The following is a 15,646-nucleotide window of genomic DNA, read 5'->3' as shown; positions in this document are numbered from 1 at the left end:
CATTCATTTTTCTTAAATTTTTCTTTTCATGGTTTTTTTTTCCATTTTTTATTTTTCTCGTACTTTATATATGTGTACGTACATACTTATACATTTTTAAAAAATAGATACATATATACATGCATATTTTAGTTCTTATATACGCATATTTTATACATTTTTATACATATTCTGTTTCCATAGTTTTTTTTTTAAAAATAAATATGTATATATATGCGTATACATCTACATTTTATAGTATATATGTTCTTTTATATATGCATGCTTGGGGAAATTTTTATGAATTTTGTTATTCATTTGTATACTTATGCATGTGCATTAACGTATGTGTATTTTTTTTTTTTGTTTTCACCTTCACACCTTCATGCGTTATATATATATATACATATATCACGTTCCGTCTTGTTTATGTATAATTGTATATGTGTTGAGTATATATGCATATCTACCTGTAAATTTGTTTACTACACTTGTATTTATATTTTGTAAATATGTACTCATATGTGTTTTACATTTAAGTTTTGTCCCATGTTATACATTATTTCTTTTAAAAACATACCCTTTTTGAAAATATTTTGGTTTTTACCATTCATCAAAATTATTTTCTGGATTTAAAAGTTATTTTTTGAATAAAAGTATTCTTGGAAGTTTGGGATTTTCGAGGAAAATTGAGCCCTAACGTATTGGGTTCTGATTTTCTTAGTCAATCTTAAATGACTGAGAACATTTTTATTCAAAATGCATAAAAATCATTTTTGGGAACTTAATTTGTTGTACCCTAACGTATTGGGTGTGGCATGTTACTTTCTCGAAATGAAGATTTTCGTATAAAATAAAAGTGATATTCAAGTTTGGGGAATTATGAGGAATTGTACCCTAACGTATTGGGACTCGATTTCTGTACATGACTTGAACAATTGGATATCCTTTTGCAAATTTCATCATTCAAGCTTATTTTAAAATCTTTTTAACTTTCGACACAAAAGACATCAAATAATCAATTTGGTACCGATTTTGGGCGTTACGAGGGTGCTAACCCTTCCTCGTGTGTAACTGACTCCCGAACCTGTTTTCAAAATTCGCAGACCAAAATAATTTTTGAGGTGGGCCGGTCACACCTTAATAAAGGATCGGTGGCGACTCCAGTTTTATTTTTAAAAGTCAACAACAAAATTTTATTTTCAAAAAACGGTTTCGACATATACATGAAGGCATCGATACCTATAAGGCATGTATCAATACATGCAAAGAATGTATAGTTACATGGCCTACCAATTGTGTTCTTTGGCTGTTGACTTACAATGTATTGATACCTAGGCCTCTGGTATCAAAATGCCACTAAAATGCCTTCAAATTATTTTAAACACTTCAAAACACTTTGATATTGACTCAAAAGTATTTGGTACAAGTTGAAGCACAATTAAAACGTATTTTTAAGGATTTTTTAAAGTCTTGAAAATGTTTGATCAGTAAATAACCTAGTAATAAAATTTATTTTAAATATCATTGCCTTTGGGACATCAAAGATAACAATCTCCCATTTTTAATATAACAAATATGTAAAAGAAATTTGAGTTTGAAACCACTAAATTATTTAGACATTGTTAAAGAGAATTCCCCCTTAATAAAAATTTCCTCAAAAAAAAGTCCGAGACAAAGTCAGAAAAAAATTTTAGGGGGCCCAGAATTAAATTGTAATTTATACGATAGTAAAAACGTAATTTTACTATTTTAATAGTTTATATCTTTATAATTTTTAAAAGATTAAATCAAAATTTTATCATTTTTAAGGGGGCCAAAATATAATTTTATCTTTACTAATTTAAAATTTTAAAAATTTCAAAAGATGTAAATGAAAAAATTTTCATTTTAGGGGCGGGACTGGTAGCCCCATTAGTTTCGCCCTTGAGTACAAGCACTTGAATAAGATTTTAAACATAATGAATTTTAAGAAATATGAATTTAATTTGATAAATATTTGTAAGAATATTTTGTTAAGGGATTAATTAAGATAAGATATATTTTTATTTAATTTGATAATTATTAGAATTTATTTTAAAAAGTTTGATTAGTATTAGAAAAAACTCCTTTTTTTTTTTTTCTCTTAGTTCAATCGTGAATTTACCTTTTCTTCTCTTTGAGAGTAACATACTCCTTCTTACTATTTTTCTTTTCCTTTTCCAATTTAATTAATAAAAGTATTTCCTTAATTAATCATTTCATTATGCATATCTAAGTAATTAATCTAGTTTAGGATAAATCAAGTTGGATTACGAGGTTACCAGATTCGAATTCATACTTCACCTTTTTTAGTGATATTTTTCGATTTATCAGATAAGTGAAAATCATTCTTAATGTTATTTTCTGTGTCAATTTAAGAATGATACCTTATTTAATATTGAAAGTAATATGCAGTTAATTAAGATAAATTGATCCGCAATTGTCCATTTATTCTAATCACTAAATAAATTAATATAGTCCAAGAGGAAGGGCAGTCGAGTTATGTTAAATGGGTGAATAATCTAATCTAAACAACTACACATATGAGTTTGTTGGTTAGAGTCATGTTTTTTTCTAAATCATAAAGTTCTCAAACAAATTAAATCTTAAAAACATCTTTCTTGGACTATTCAATTAGCGTGAGTCTATTGTTGAGTTGTTCTCATAGTTGATTTACAATTAAGGAAAATTTAGTGGTTCGGAATTGTTCTTCAATCGTTTTAATTGGCTTACCAGAGATCATAAAATATCTACAATCCGTGATTGACTCCTATATTGTAGTTGGAATGGCCCCGAAGCTAGAATTGCAGTTGTTTATTTGCTTAACACAACATGTGCAATGAAAGTGCTAGACTGTAGTGGCCACTACGGCTTGGCATTATGAAATTGAACAAACAAAATAACAAATAATACCAAGGATTTGTTTACGTAGTTCGGTTTACCTACGCCTGCAGAGCCTTACTCAATGAGAAATTCCACTATCCTTAGTCAACAATACAACAAGTGACTCACACTCTATTACACTTTGTCAAGGATGAGGTCTCTATACCGGGAGTGTAATAGAGTGTTAGTCACATGTTGTATTGTTGACTAAGGATAGTGGAATTTCTCATTAAGCAAAGCTCTGCAGACGTAGGGAAGCCGAACTGCGTAAACAATTCATTGGTGTTATTTTTATATTTTTAATTCTTTTATTTAAACCTTTCATAAAAATAGTAAAAGACAATTATATTAATATATTCAATTCTTTATTAAAAAGGTATTAAAATAATTTCTTTAACCGTGTTGATTTGTGATATCAACTCAACCGGACACAACATATAAATATAGATAGATATATATCACATATTATATATATATAGAGAGAGAGAGAGAGATCTTTTTTACGAACTCAAACTATTTTTTTAAAAAAAGTGAACACTTGAAAAATAGGCTAGTGGGTCTTGAAGTACTATTTATGCATCTCCCTTACCAAATCCACCCACATTAGGATCTCCTTACCAAATCCACCCACATTAGGATTAATTGTTAATGGTTGATCGAGTTTGACAGATTCACCATCTGAAACAAGAAGTTCTGGTCTTGGGGGGATAATATCAATCACTTGATGTCCATCCAAGGCATTCGTTATGGTTATTTTGTACCCCCTTTTTCTTTTCGTATGATTTTGCTTACTATACATGTTGCCATAGCCTTATAAACAGTATTGTTACTTTTGTTCCCATCGGGATAAATCTAGCCCCTTCCCCTATTTCCGCCTACGTATATGGGATATTTTAATAAATAAACATCCTTATTACTAGCAAGGTCTGGGGAAAGAATAGAAAATGTGATTTCATTATATTTATTACCAGGAATAAGACCTATCACAAGAATATTTTTCTTAGTGGGGCGATAGTTTTGAAAAGATAGATTACCTATCTTTTCTTTCATCTCGGGAAAAATACGATTAGGCGAAGCTAACTCAAACCCCTCTGATAAAATAAGAACAGCACCCACATTCAAATCGCCACAACTTAAATTAATAAAAAATATTAATAAAAATATAAATTCAAAAGAAATTAATAAATAGAATAGGATCAGTAAACAATTAAATAAATATTTAATAATATTTCATTTTACAATAAACCTAAACAACATAATAATGTTGGCCAAACCGGTTTGAAACTTGATTGTCAGATACAAAAATAATATAGTTTATAAACAATCATAACTTAAACATACCAAAATAAATATTATATATTAACCAACCTTCATGAATTAATTAAAATAATTTAATAAAGATGCTGTGAAATTATTGCAAGAATTTCTTTTTGTTATTTTTTAAGGTATTTATCAAAAAAAATCAATAATTAATCCTCTGTATTCTATAAACACATTATTACAAGAATTATTTTTTACCAGAGAACCCGAGTACTACTTTTGTAAGGAAAATAAACGGTGATTTAATGAAATTGTTTTCTTTTGTCCATGTATAAACTCTTTTAAGATAGTCTTAATATAGAAAAATAACCCAAGCCCATGTCTTTGTCATGATTTTAAGTACCATGGTAGTCGGTACCGTACTTATATCAATATCAATTGTCTTAAATCGGTATTAAAAATTTATGTTCTGTTTCGATTAAAATTTTGGTACATTTCGATATGTTTCAATCTGTTTCGATCAATACGGGATTATATCGATGCATACCGGTCCAAACTCCATATCGGTTGGTTTAAAATTTTAAAATTTTAAACTAATTTTTATTTTTTAAAATTAAAATCTATTATATTAAATTATTGAACTTAATTAATAATTTTAAATTTTATATTTACATATAAATATATTTATATGGATGTAGTTGAAATATATTCGCATGTATATATAATATATGATAATTTATTTTTTATCAAAATAATATATAATTTATTAAGAAACTAAAAATCAAACTATAAACATATATGAAAAATGTGTATATAATTTATCAAGAAAATAAAAATGAAACTATAAATATATATGTGAAAAATATTTAAAAACACTAATAAATCCAAAATGGTACATTGAAACATGTTGGTGCCGGTATGTACCAATACCAAAACAAAAATAATAAGTTCACCGGCATGATACTAACTACGTTGATTTTAATCCATATTGACACTTTATATATATGTATATATATACACCAATATGGACACTTTTATTTTTAAGAATTTAGTCTCTCTACTTTTCAAATTAAAAATTTTAATTCAAGTAGTCATCACTGTTAAAATTCTTCTATTAAATTCATCGTTTGACATTTTGAAATTAAAAAATTTCACTTGGTAGTCATGTAATAAACTAAATAATGTTGAAACTAATGATTAAGATTTTTCTTAATAACACCCATAAGAACTCGTTTTGATAAAATAATTTTTTTGTTGGAGTAGTATTCTTAAGTGTCAAGTAATAAGACTGTTGTTAAAATTTAAATGTCACAATATGCTCCGAGTTTTTGTACATTTAGAATCTAGTCCCTATAATTTTATTTCTAAGAATTTAATCCTACTTTCAAATTTAAAATTTCAGGTTCAGTTGTTAACATCGTTAAAGTTCTTCTATTAAATTCACCAAGTAACATTAATGTGTTAAAATACTATTGTAATGTATTTGAAGTTAAAAGAGAATTTTAATGGTATTAACAATTCTTAAAATTCAAATTAACATTTTAATCATAATAAAGTATTTAGGTTAACAAATTACATTATAAATGTTGGGTAATAATATAGGTTGAAAATTATAGTATAATGATTAAAAATCAAATTTGAAAGAAGTATAAGACTGAAATTGAAATTTAACCTTCTTAATATAACCTATAAAATAGGAAGACCATTATTAACGTAATATAAAAAGGAAAAAATAATCATTGAAAGTTAGTGTCAAAGGAGCTTCATGTATATATTATATAAAAGTATATAGACAAATATTAATCTTACATAAATATCAAATTTTATATAACTAAATAAATAATTTTTTATTTAATAAGATAGTGTTTATATCTCTTGAAGTTTATATTTAACTAAGTAAAATTATTCTAATAACTATTTATAAGTAATTTCATTTTTTAAAAAGATAGAATTTCGAACTAAAAAAGCTTTATAATTTTTAAATAAGATAAATCTTATTCAAATTTAAAAAGAGAATTTTTGAATTAATAAGATAGTGTTTATATCTCTTGCATTTTTTTTTAAAAGGAACAATTATTTAAGTAAAATTATTCTACTAAAAATTTACAGTATTTCATTTTCTCTTTCAAAAAAAAAAAATTTGTATGCTCTCTAAACATGAAGATAACAATTTTTTATTTGCTTCTTGTTTTGATTTCCCTTCCTCTTTTGGCTTTATCAGTAGAGACAAAGGTATATATACTCACTTTGTTCTTCTTCTTTTTTCTTAATAATTTCAAGTTTGAAGAAAAATATTATATAACTAAATTATTCTTTCTCTACGTAGGTATACATTGTATATTTTGGTGAACATGATGGGAAGAAAACATTGCATGAGATAGAAAATACCCACCATTCTTATTTGAATTCTGTGAAAGAATCCCATGAAGATGCTAAATCTTCACTTCTTTATAGTTACAAAAACAGCATTAATGGCTTTGCTGCTAAGCTTACCCCAGATGAAGCCTCTAAGCTCTCTAGTAATTCTTTTACACCCTTATACGTATGTGTATATATTGTTTTTCTTTGATTATGGCATTATAATTTTTTTTTTTGGATAGAAATGAAGGAGGTTGTGTCGGTGATTCCTTCACATGGAAAATACCGATCGCAGACGACAAGATCATGGGATTTTGTAGGGTTGAATGATCATTCATGGAATAGGGCTCAAATGGGAGATGATTTGTTGTTAAATGCTCAGTATGGCAAAAATCAAATTATTGGTGTAGTTGATAGTGGTAAATATTAAAGTTTAACTCGAATTATATACTTATAGGTAACTAAAAGTGTACAGTATTGTATTTTTCATGATTATGTTTTGGGATATTTTTTATTTAGGTGTGTGGCCGGAGTCGGCGAGCTTCTCAGACGTAGGAATGGATCCAGTCCCGAAAACATGGAAAGGAATCTGCCAAGAAGGGGTTGCTTTTAACAAATCTCACTGCAATAGGTGATTAAAATTATGTATGGTTATGATATGTATTGTTTAATGACGTACAATATACTTGTTATGTTTTGTGTTTAATTCTTCCGTATCATTTTGTTGATGTAGGAAGATAATCGGAGCTCGATACTATGTTAAGGGTTTTTATAACGTGTTTGGTGCAGTAAACCCGTCTGAAGATTACCTCTCACCGCGGGATGCCGATGGCCACGGAACACACACGGCCTCCACAGCTACTGGCAGACAAGTTCCGAATGCGGCTGCGCTCGGTGGGATTGCAATTGGTATTGCCTCTGGAGGTGCTCCTATGGCCCGTCTTGCCATATACAAGGCCTGTTGGGCGATGCCCGGTAAGCCTAAATCGGATGGGAACACATGCATGGATGAAGACGTTCTAGCTGCCATCGACGACGCTATAGGTGATGGTGTTGACATACTTAGCCTCTCCTTAGGATTCAATGAGCATTCCCCTCTAGACCAAGATGTCATTGCCATCGGATCGTTGCATGCCGCGACTAAGAACATCCTCACTGTATGTAGTGCTGGAAACGGCGGTCCTTCCCCAGCATCATTGGCTAACATAGCACCCTGGGTGATAACTGTCGCCGCTAGTGGCATCGACCGGCAATTCTCTTCACCCGTTTTGCTCGGAAACGGCATGAAAATCCAAGTAAAATCTAATCCGATTCAATCATACATCGTAATTATCATATTTCATTCATTTTTTTTCTTATTAGAAGGGATATAGCATTTCACCATACGCAATGAGTCAGATGTACCCTTTAGTTTACGCAAGAGACGTAGCTCGCCTTGGTGTACCTCAATACCTTGCAACGTAAGTATATTGTCATATACATATATACATACATATATATACATAATATTGAATAATGAGGATATGTAATGGTTTAGGCAATGCCAACCTGATACACTTGACTCTTATAAGGTGAACGGGAAGATTGTGTTGTGCTTCATAGGACAGGGACGAAACGTAGATAAAGGCATCGAAGTGAGCAAAGCTGGTGGCGTCGGTCTCATCTTAGCCAATAACCAAGACAACGGAAATACAATATTTTACGACAGTCATTTTATTTTTGCAACCGGTGTGGGTTATGATGGTGCGGTTACGATCCTTCAATACATTTACTCTACCGCATACCCTACCGCAAGGATCCTTCCGGTCCAATCAGTGTCGTATACTCCTGCACCGTTCATGGCAGGGTACTCCAGTCGCGGTCCGAATCATGTTGATGCACATTTTCTCAAAGTAATTTGTGATGAGTCCTATAACATGCTATATAATTGAGAGATTATATATTATATAGCATCTAATTTGTTTTCTATAATTCTATGATATAGCCGGATATCACGGCTCCTGGACTGCAAATTTTGGCAGCATGGAGTGAAGCATCGTCTCCTACAAAGCTTCCGTACGATCGCAGATCGACGAAATTTAATTTGTATTCCGGAACATCCATGTCATGCCCCCATGTCTCTGGCGTCGCCGCACTTCTTAGAGCCGTACATCCCAATTGGAGCCTTTCAGCTATAAAATCTGCTCTAATGACCACAGGTAATCACTAATGACCCAAACCCAAATCCAGAAATTAATTTAACCCATTCGAACTGATAAACTATTTAAACCATTTCATTTGTATGCAGCTAGCGTAACAGACAACTTAAACAATCCAATTCAGGATTATACAGGGAATCCCGCAACTCCATTTGTTTTCGGTTCGGGTCATTTCCAGCCTATTAAAGCATCCGATCCGGGTCTCGTCTACGATATCTCGTATGATGACTACCTTCATTACCTTTGCACCATTAATCCCGGGCTTTTAAACAAAGTGAACGCCAAAATCAATTGCCCAAATCAGCTAGCTTCACCACTGAACTTGAATTATCCATCGTTTGTGATACCCAACCTTTACGGTCCGGTCACGGTTACGAGGACGGTCACCAACGTATTCGACGGCCAAAGCCGATACGAGTTCAGTTGGAATTTGCCGCAAGGGGTCAGCATTCTTGTTTCACCAACTGTTTTGGTTTTCGACCATGTTGGCCAGTCGTTTTCTTTCACCATGACAATATTTCCTGCAAATGATTACTCGGTGAGGAATCAATATGTGTTTGGTTGGTACATGTGGAGTGATGGTCGACATCTCGTAAGGAGTCCTTTTGCTGTTTTTTTACCTTAGTTTTTATTAGATACTTTTTTTGGTAGTGGATTTTTTCGAGTTTTTTTTTTTGTTTTAGAAATATAATAGAATAATTATAATTAAGTGCTTTATGAATATTTCTTGTCGAAACCATTTTCAAATTTTAAAAAATGGGGATCGACTTTGAAAATGAAAATGGAGTCGCCACCGATCTTTTATTAGGGTGTGATCAGTTCACCATTAAAAATGATTTTTGTTCGCGAAATTTCGAGAAAATAGATTCAGGAGTCGATTACGCACGAGGAAGGGTTAGCACCATCGTACGCCCAAGATTGGTACCGAATTGATTGTTTGATGTTTTAATGTCAAAACTTTGAAAAGATTTTAAAATACGATCATTTAGTGAGAAAACTTGAATAAACTAAATTGAATGATAAGACGCACTTATTTCGCAGAAATAAATTGCCACACTCAGTGAGTTAGTGTGCAACAATTCAATCATCGAAATTAAATTTGTCTCTCCTTTTTTAGAAGGTTATTCGATTATTTAAGTCAATCGAGAAATCAAAATCCAGTAACTTAGGGTTCAATTCCTCGAAATTTCTAAACATCAAACATTGCCTTTATTTTAAAATCGAGATAACAAAATATTGTATTCAGTAAGTTAGGATCCAACATTTTGAAGTCTCAAGAGCTTTATTTTAAAGTTGTATGGTTTTATCAAAATAAACACTTGGCTATTCAAATTCATCAAGAAGAATTGAAGCCTAGTAAGTTAGGACACAATTCTCTCGAGAGCTATGAACACCAAGCATTTTTTGAAAATCATGAAATAAAATGGTTTTGGTACTCTAATGAAACCGAATATATAAAAAAATGCGATAGGATGCTAATGTACAACATGAAACAATGATTTATAGGCTAAAGTATACTAATAATCATCAGTAATCAAGAAATACGAATAAACAATATAAAATCTATGCGGGCAATAATATCCAACACACATCATGCAAATACAAATATCAACATTCAACAACTAAATGAATTAATAGTCAATTTTAAAAGAAATGCCAAGTGAAATAACATAAATAAAATATAATAAGTTTTCGACTAAAACAAAATGAATATTAAAATATATCAAAAAGGTTAAAAAAGAATACTATATGAAATAATAATATAAAAATAAATTTTAAAATAAGTATTGTACGAAAAGAAACTCAAAATAATGTATATGCTAATTTAGATAAACGATACATACAAAATAAAAAAATTTATAATAGTATATGTATGGTAATATATGTACAAAAATTGAAGTAAGTAAAAGTATATAAGGGATCGAGTATTTTAAAAGAAATAAAGTGTATATAAGATTTAAAACATATATACAAATATATATTTCAAAACAAGTTAAAAATACATACATGAAACTATCAACACATAACTTTTTATATTTGGATGGAAAAGAAAAGAAAGTTTGAAAAATATTATAAAGTTATAGAATTACAAACTATATTAGATAAATATAAAAAGAAATATTAATTATAAAACTTAAGTAGAAATTCATAATACATTTAAGGTTATAATTAAAATAACTATGTATGGTACGTAGATAATATTAGTTTAAAATAATAGTATATTATATTCTAAATAATTTTAATGATAAATTTTAAAACAATATTAAAACTAATTAAATATTCAAATAATGCTAGGTTTATAATCAAAATAAAATGTTAGAAAATGAATAAATTAAAATATGGATTAAATCAGATTCAAAACCAAAATCATAAGGAAAATCAGAAAATAAAATTAAATTAAAGAACCAAAATGGAATGCGCGTATTTCATAGGGGACCAAATAGGCAATATTCCCTATTCCTCAAAACGCATTGCAACAGTATGGGCCAGAACGAAACAACATTGAAAATGTGGAGCGAATTTTGAAAAATAAATAAAATAAAAGAGCACCGATTTGAAATTTGTTTGAAATTAAAGGGACTAATGCAACAATTAAGCGCACCAGTCTAGGAAGCCAGGTCAGATCCTTGAAAACAACGTCGTTTTGGACGTATGTCTCCTCAACTGGTGAGTGGATGAAATTGAAAACAAAATAAACCTATATGGCCAAAATTAAAAGAACTGAAAGGGATTAGATCAAAACAAATTGAGAGAACAGGAGGACTCATTGCGCAAATAAACCATCAGTATAAAGCACGCGGATCCTCCTTCTTGAATCGGGTCGGGTCATCGGGTCTAGGCACCAAACGCTGCCGTTTTTGAAAACGTTTGAAAACTAAAAAAAGAAACCCTAAATCTAAAGGTTTTCATTTGAAATGGTAGGAGGAAGGCAGAGCGCCGCTTGGTTTTTCAGTTTCTGTCGCAGCTCCACCCTTCAGATCCCCATCTGCTCCGATTGCGACGAGAGAGATAGGGATCCGACCGTCTTACTATGAAGGTAAACTCTCCTCCTTAAGCCTCTTTTTATTATCTCTATATGTATGTGACCCAAAAAAGAAAAAAGCAAGAAGAGAATACAGAAAGAAAAACGGAAAAGAACCACCTTAGAAAAAATCCCTCTTTGATTTCTCTGTCTTTTGTATTTCAATCTGCGTATCCTTTACAGTGTTTGTATTGGCTTCTTTATAGCCAAAATTACAGAAAAATGAAAAGAAAAGAAAAAATAAAATAAATCCCAAATCCCCTCTGTTGCCCCTTGTAATAAGCCCAATTTACCCGGGCCCTTACAAAACAAAAAATAAGCTAAACCTAGGTCCAATAACCTTAAACACCCAAACTAACCCTAGCCCACAAAAAAATAGAATAGCAGAAACCCTAGCTTCTGCCTCAGCGCCGCAGTAACTAGCGCAGCAACTGCTTCCGCGCGTCATGCCCGTCGATATCGCACATCGTGCCCCTCGCCGCCACGAATCTCGCGCCTTCCTTGCACGTTGAACCCACAGCAACAAACACAAACAGAACGGCAAAAATCTTGCTAACAAAAACAGAGGGGATTTCTTTTGATTTATTTTCTTTTCCTTTTCTCGGCTATTTAAAGGCCGATTTTAATCTGTATTTGGGGGAGATTTCTGTGTAAAATACGAGAAATACAGAGGCAAAGAGGAAATTTTCTTTTTTGAAATAAAAAGGTTTTCTTTTCTGTTTTACCATTTTTTCGATTATCGTTCTTTCATTTTTTTTCATTTGTACATATATATATTTGGTTTTTTTTTTAGTTTCGCCATTATTTATTTATTTTTGCTTAAAATATAAAGAAAGGAAGAGAAAACCTACCCTTTTCGTCGGAATCACCGAGTTGGTGCCCCTCTCTGTCTCGATCTGAGATCGGGGCGTCGACGGAGGCCGATTGGCCGAGGACGGCGACGGTGGCAGCTGAGTTGAAGCCCTAGCAGAGGCTAGGGTTTACAAGGTTTCTTTGTTTTGCTGTAAAATGACAGAGAATGGGTTTTTTTAAGAAAATGTTGATTTTATATTTGAGATGAAACGGCGCCGTATGGCGGGTGTTGGGTCTGTGCATTTCTACCCTAAGTGGGGAAATTGCGCGGCTAGTCCTCCCTCTTTTGCGCCCTCTTTTATTAAACCAATTTTTGTTTTTTTAAATTTAGCCCAAATGTTTCTGTTTCTGTTCATTTTAGCCAGTGTCAATGCGCAGCATTTTAGGAGGGGATAATTTCTTTTTTGGTCCTCCACCGTTGTGCGCGCATTCAATGTGGTCCTGTTCTCAAATTTACTTCGAATTTGGCTTTTTTTTTCTTTTTTTAGTTCAATTTAACCCTTTTATTAACTATTTTATTCATTTTTTATAATTGTGTTATATTATGACTTTATTATTATTACTACTATTACTATTATTGTTATTATTATTATACGCATGTTTTAAAATAATATATATACATACATTTTTTTAAAAAAAGCTTTTTAATACATACATATATTTTTGTACATACAAACATTTTTATATATATATACTTTTATATCTTAATATTTTTTTTTACTTTTGTAAATATGAATATACGTTTTTTTATATATTATCCTTCATAGATTTTTTTTACAAACGTATGTATATATGTATACCAACATATTTTAATACATATGTATTTCCCATCCTATAGCTTAAAATATACATTCATTTTCTATAGTATAAATATATATATTTTTGTTTTTAAATTATTATAAACATTTTTATTATTTTATATATGCTCCATTATTTTATATACATATTGTACATATTTTTTTATATTTTTACTTTATTTTCACAGTTCTCATATACATATATACATGCATTTTTAGAAATTATTATAAGTTTTTATGTATTTCATTCCCTTTTTATGTGTATACTTATATGTGTGTTAGATATATATGCGTACACATACTTGTAAACTTATTTGTATATTATACCTACTTGTATATATATTTGTAAATATTTATTCATATATGTTTGAAATTAGAGTATTCGTTTCATGTTATACCTTAACCCTTTTTAGCATCCCTTTTAAAAATATATATTTAGATTTTCTCAAAGTATTTAAATCATCCTATTTTATAAATTCCAAAATATTTGGCATTCATGATTCTTGAGAAAGATCGTGTCCTAACTTACTGGATTGCGGTTATTTTTCGATGAATTTAGAAACCCAAGTATTTGTTTTGCAATAAATTCGCAAATTTTAAATAAAAGCTTATTCTCGGGAATTCAAAAATGTTGGGTCCTAACTTACTGGTCATGACATTTTCTTCTCGAAATAAGAATTTTCAAAAGCAAAAGGCAATATTCGGGTATTTTGAGGATTTAAAAACATTGTGCCCTAACTCACTGGGTGTAGTGTTTTATTTCTTTGAAATAAGAATGTCTTATCATTTTAATTCATTCATGAAATAAAAAAGTTTCCTTTTAAAATCTTTTCAAGTTTTCGACACCAAGGCATAAATAAAATCAATTTGGTACTAATTTTGGGCGTTACGAGGGTGCTAATCCTTCCTCGTGCGTAACTGACTCTCGAACCTGTTTTCTCAAATTTCGCAAACCAAAATTATTTTTAAGGTGCGCCGATCACACCTTAATAAAGGATCGGTGGCGACTCCAATTTTTATTTTTAAGTCGAAACTAAAATTTTTGTTTTCAAAAAACGGTTTCGACACCCCTTTTCTGTTGTTTTTTGCTGCTGTGTGTTCGTTGCAGGTGTACGGCCGTACGGTGACGTGGCGCGGTGCAACGCGTGAAGGCGTGGTACATGGCGGTGGCACACGTGCGAGGGCAGAGGCTGGGTACACGTGGAGGAGTTGGGGCTGTTGCGGCGCTGAGGCTTGCTCACTGCTAGGGTTTCTGCCATTAGGTTGGGATTTAGGCTGAGTTGGGCTAGGGTATTGGGCTTAGGCTAATTGGGTTTAGGCTAGTTGGGCCGTATTGATTTTGGGTTTGCCTGGCAAATTTGGGTTATTACATTTCTTATATATGTGAATGTATTGATTCTCTTTTATTATATGATATAATTTATATTTTATGAAAGTTAAATATGTGATACAATAATATAAATATTAAGCCAATCGAGTATCAATTCAATTAATATTGATATTGTTATTAATGTAGGATGATGTCCTTCTATTAAAGATTTAGGAAAATACCAAGTAATTCTAAGCATTTATATATAAATAATTAAAACAGAGAAATAATTTAGACTTTAGCAACTATATGTTGTTACAATACATGAGCCCAACCCAAATTATTCATGTACACTTCTTAAGTCCATATTCTATATTTTTAATTTTTCTTTCAAATTGTTTTTATCATCCACACACGTAATTTAAAGATTTTTTACCTTTATTACTTATTAGATACTCATACGAAAAATAATTTAATTTTCACTAGTATTTGCATAAAAAATTTTATTTTTTTAGTTGAAGTCCAATTCGAAAAATGGGAGGTTTTTGGTAAAAATATAGGTCCAAAAAATAGGTTTGGATAAAAAAAATAAGGTTCATTTTTTAAACGGGTCAGGCCTTGGGTAAGCTTTTTTAGCCCGGCCTGAATTTGTAGAAAAAAATACCGCTGCTGTTATTATTTGGATATTGTATAACTCTTGTTTTATTATTAATTTTACTGCTGTTATTTAAGTATATTTCTTTTCATTTGTTGGAAAACATTTAATAATGTTTTTAGTGTATTTAATAAAAAAATTTAACATGGGTGAGCTGAGTCGGGTTCGGATTTTAATATTTTTATTCAGGTCGAGTTTGAGCAAAATTTTAGACCCAATTTTTGAGTTGGGCTAGAAAACAGACCTAAATTTTTCACTTGATGCGGCCCATAAACAACTCTACCTCAGCTGATTGATTTATAATTTATACCA

General features: G+C 30.6%; 1 protein-coding gene and 1 long non-coding RNA gene across 2 annotated transcripts; one reads left to right on the top strand and one right to left on the bottom strand.

Annotated features, from left to right (window-relative positions):
* Positions 1–6,263: 6,263 nt before the first annotated feature.
* On the top strand, positions 6,264–12,445 carry LOC107925015 (subtilisin-like protease SBT5.6). Its single transcript, XM_041102800.1, has 9 exons — positions 6,264–6,375; positions 6,470–6,662; positions 6,744–6,920; positions 7,021–7,132; positions 7,235–7,796; positions 7,867–7,961; positions 8,039–8,393; positions 8,486–8,699; positions 8,789–12,445. The coding sequence occupies exons 1-9, from the start codon at positions 6,301–6,303 to the stop codon at positions 9,322–9,324; spliced, it is 2,319 nt and encodes a 772-aa protein (XP_040958734.1). The 5' UTR covers positions 6,264–6,300; the 3' UTR covers positions 9,325–12,445.
* On the bottom strand, positions 11,843–14,857 carry LOC121222309 (uncharacterized). Its single transcript, XR_005919542.1, has 2 exons — positions 12,573–14,857; positions 11,843–12,348 (listed from the first exon to the last, which is right to left on the bottom strand). It is a non-coding gene; the product is annotated as an uncharacterized lncRNA (long non-coding RNA).
* Between the last annotated feature and the right edge of the window lie 789 nt (positions 14,858–15,646).

Source organism: Gossypium hirsutum, chromosome D10 (assembly GCF_007990345.1).
Source record: "Gossypium hirsutum isolate 1008001.06 chromosome D10, Gossypium_hirsutum_v2.1, whole genome shotgun sequence".
Lineage (NCBI taxonomy): Eukaryota > Viridiplantae > Streptophyta > Magnoliopsida > Malvales > Malvaceae > Gossypium > Gossypium hirsutum.
The sequence above is the reverse complement of the archived record's forward strand: the minus strand, read 5'-3'. Positions and strand labels throughout refer to the sequence as shown.

What these genes read in the sequence shown, in the direction of transcription:
- LOC107925015 (XM_041102800.1), top strand. Translation starts at nt 6,301, where the DNA reads ATGAAGATAACAATTTTTTATTTGCTTCTTGTTTTGATTTCCCTTCCT. An exon ending in TATTGGTGTAGTTGATAGTG is followed by an intron (nt 6,921 to 7,020) that starts GTAAATATTAAA and finishes TTTTTTATTTAG; the next exon opens with GTGTGTGGCCGGAGTCGGCG. An exon ending in ATCTGCTCTAATGACCACAG is followed by an intron (nt 8,700 to 8,788) that starts GTAATCACTAAT and finishes ATTTGTATGCAG; the next exon opens with CTAGCGTAACAGACAACTTA.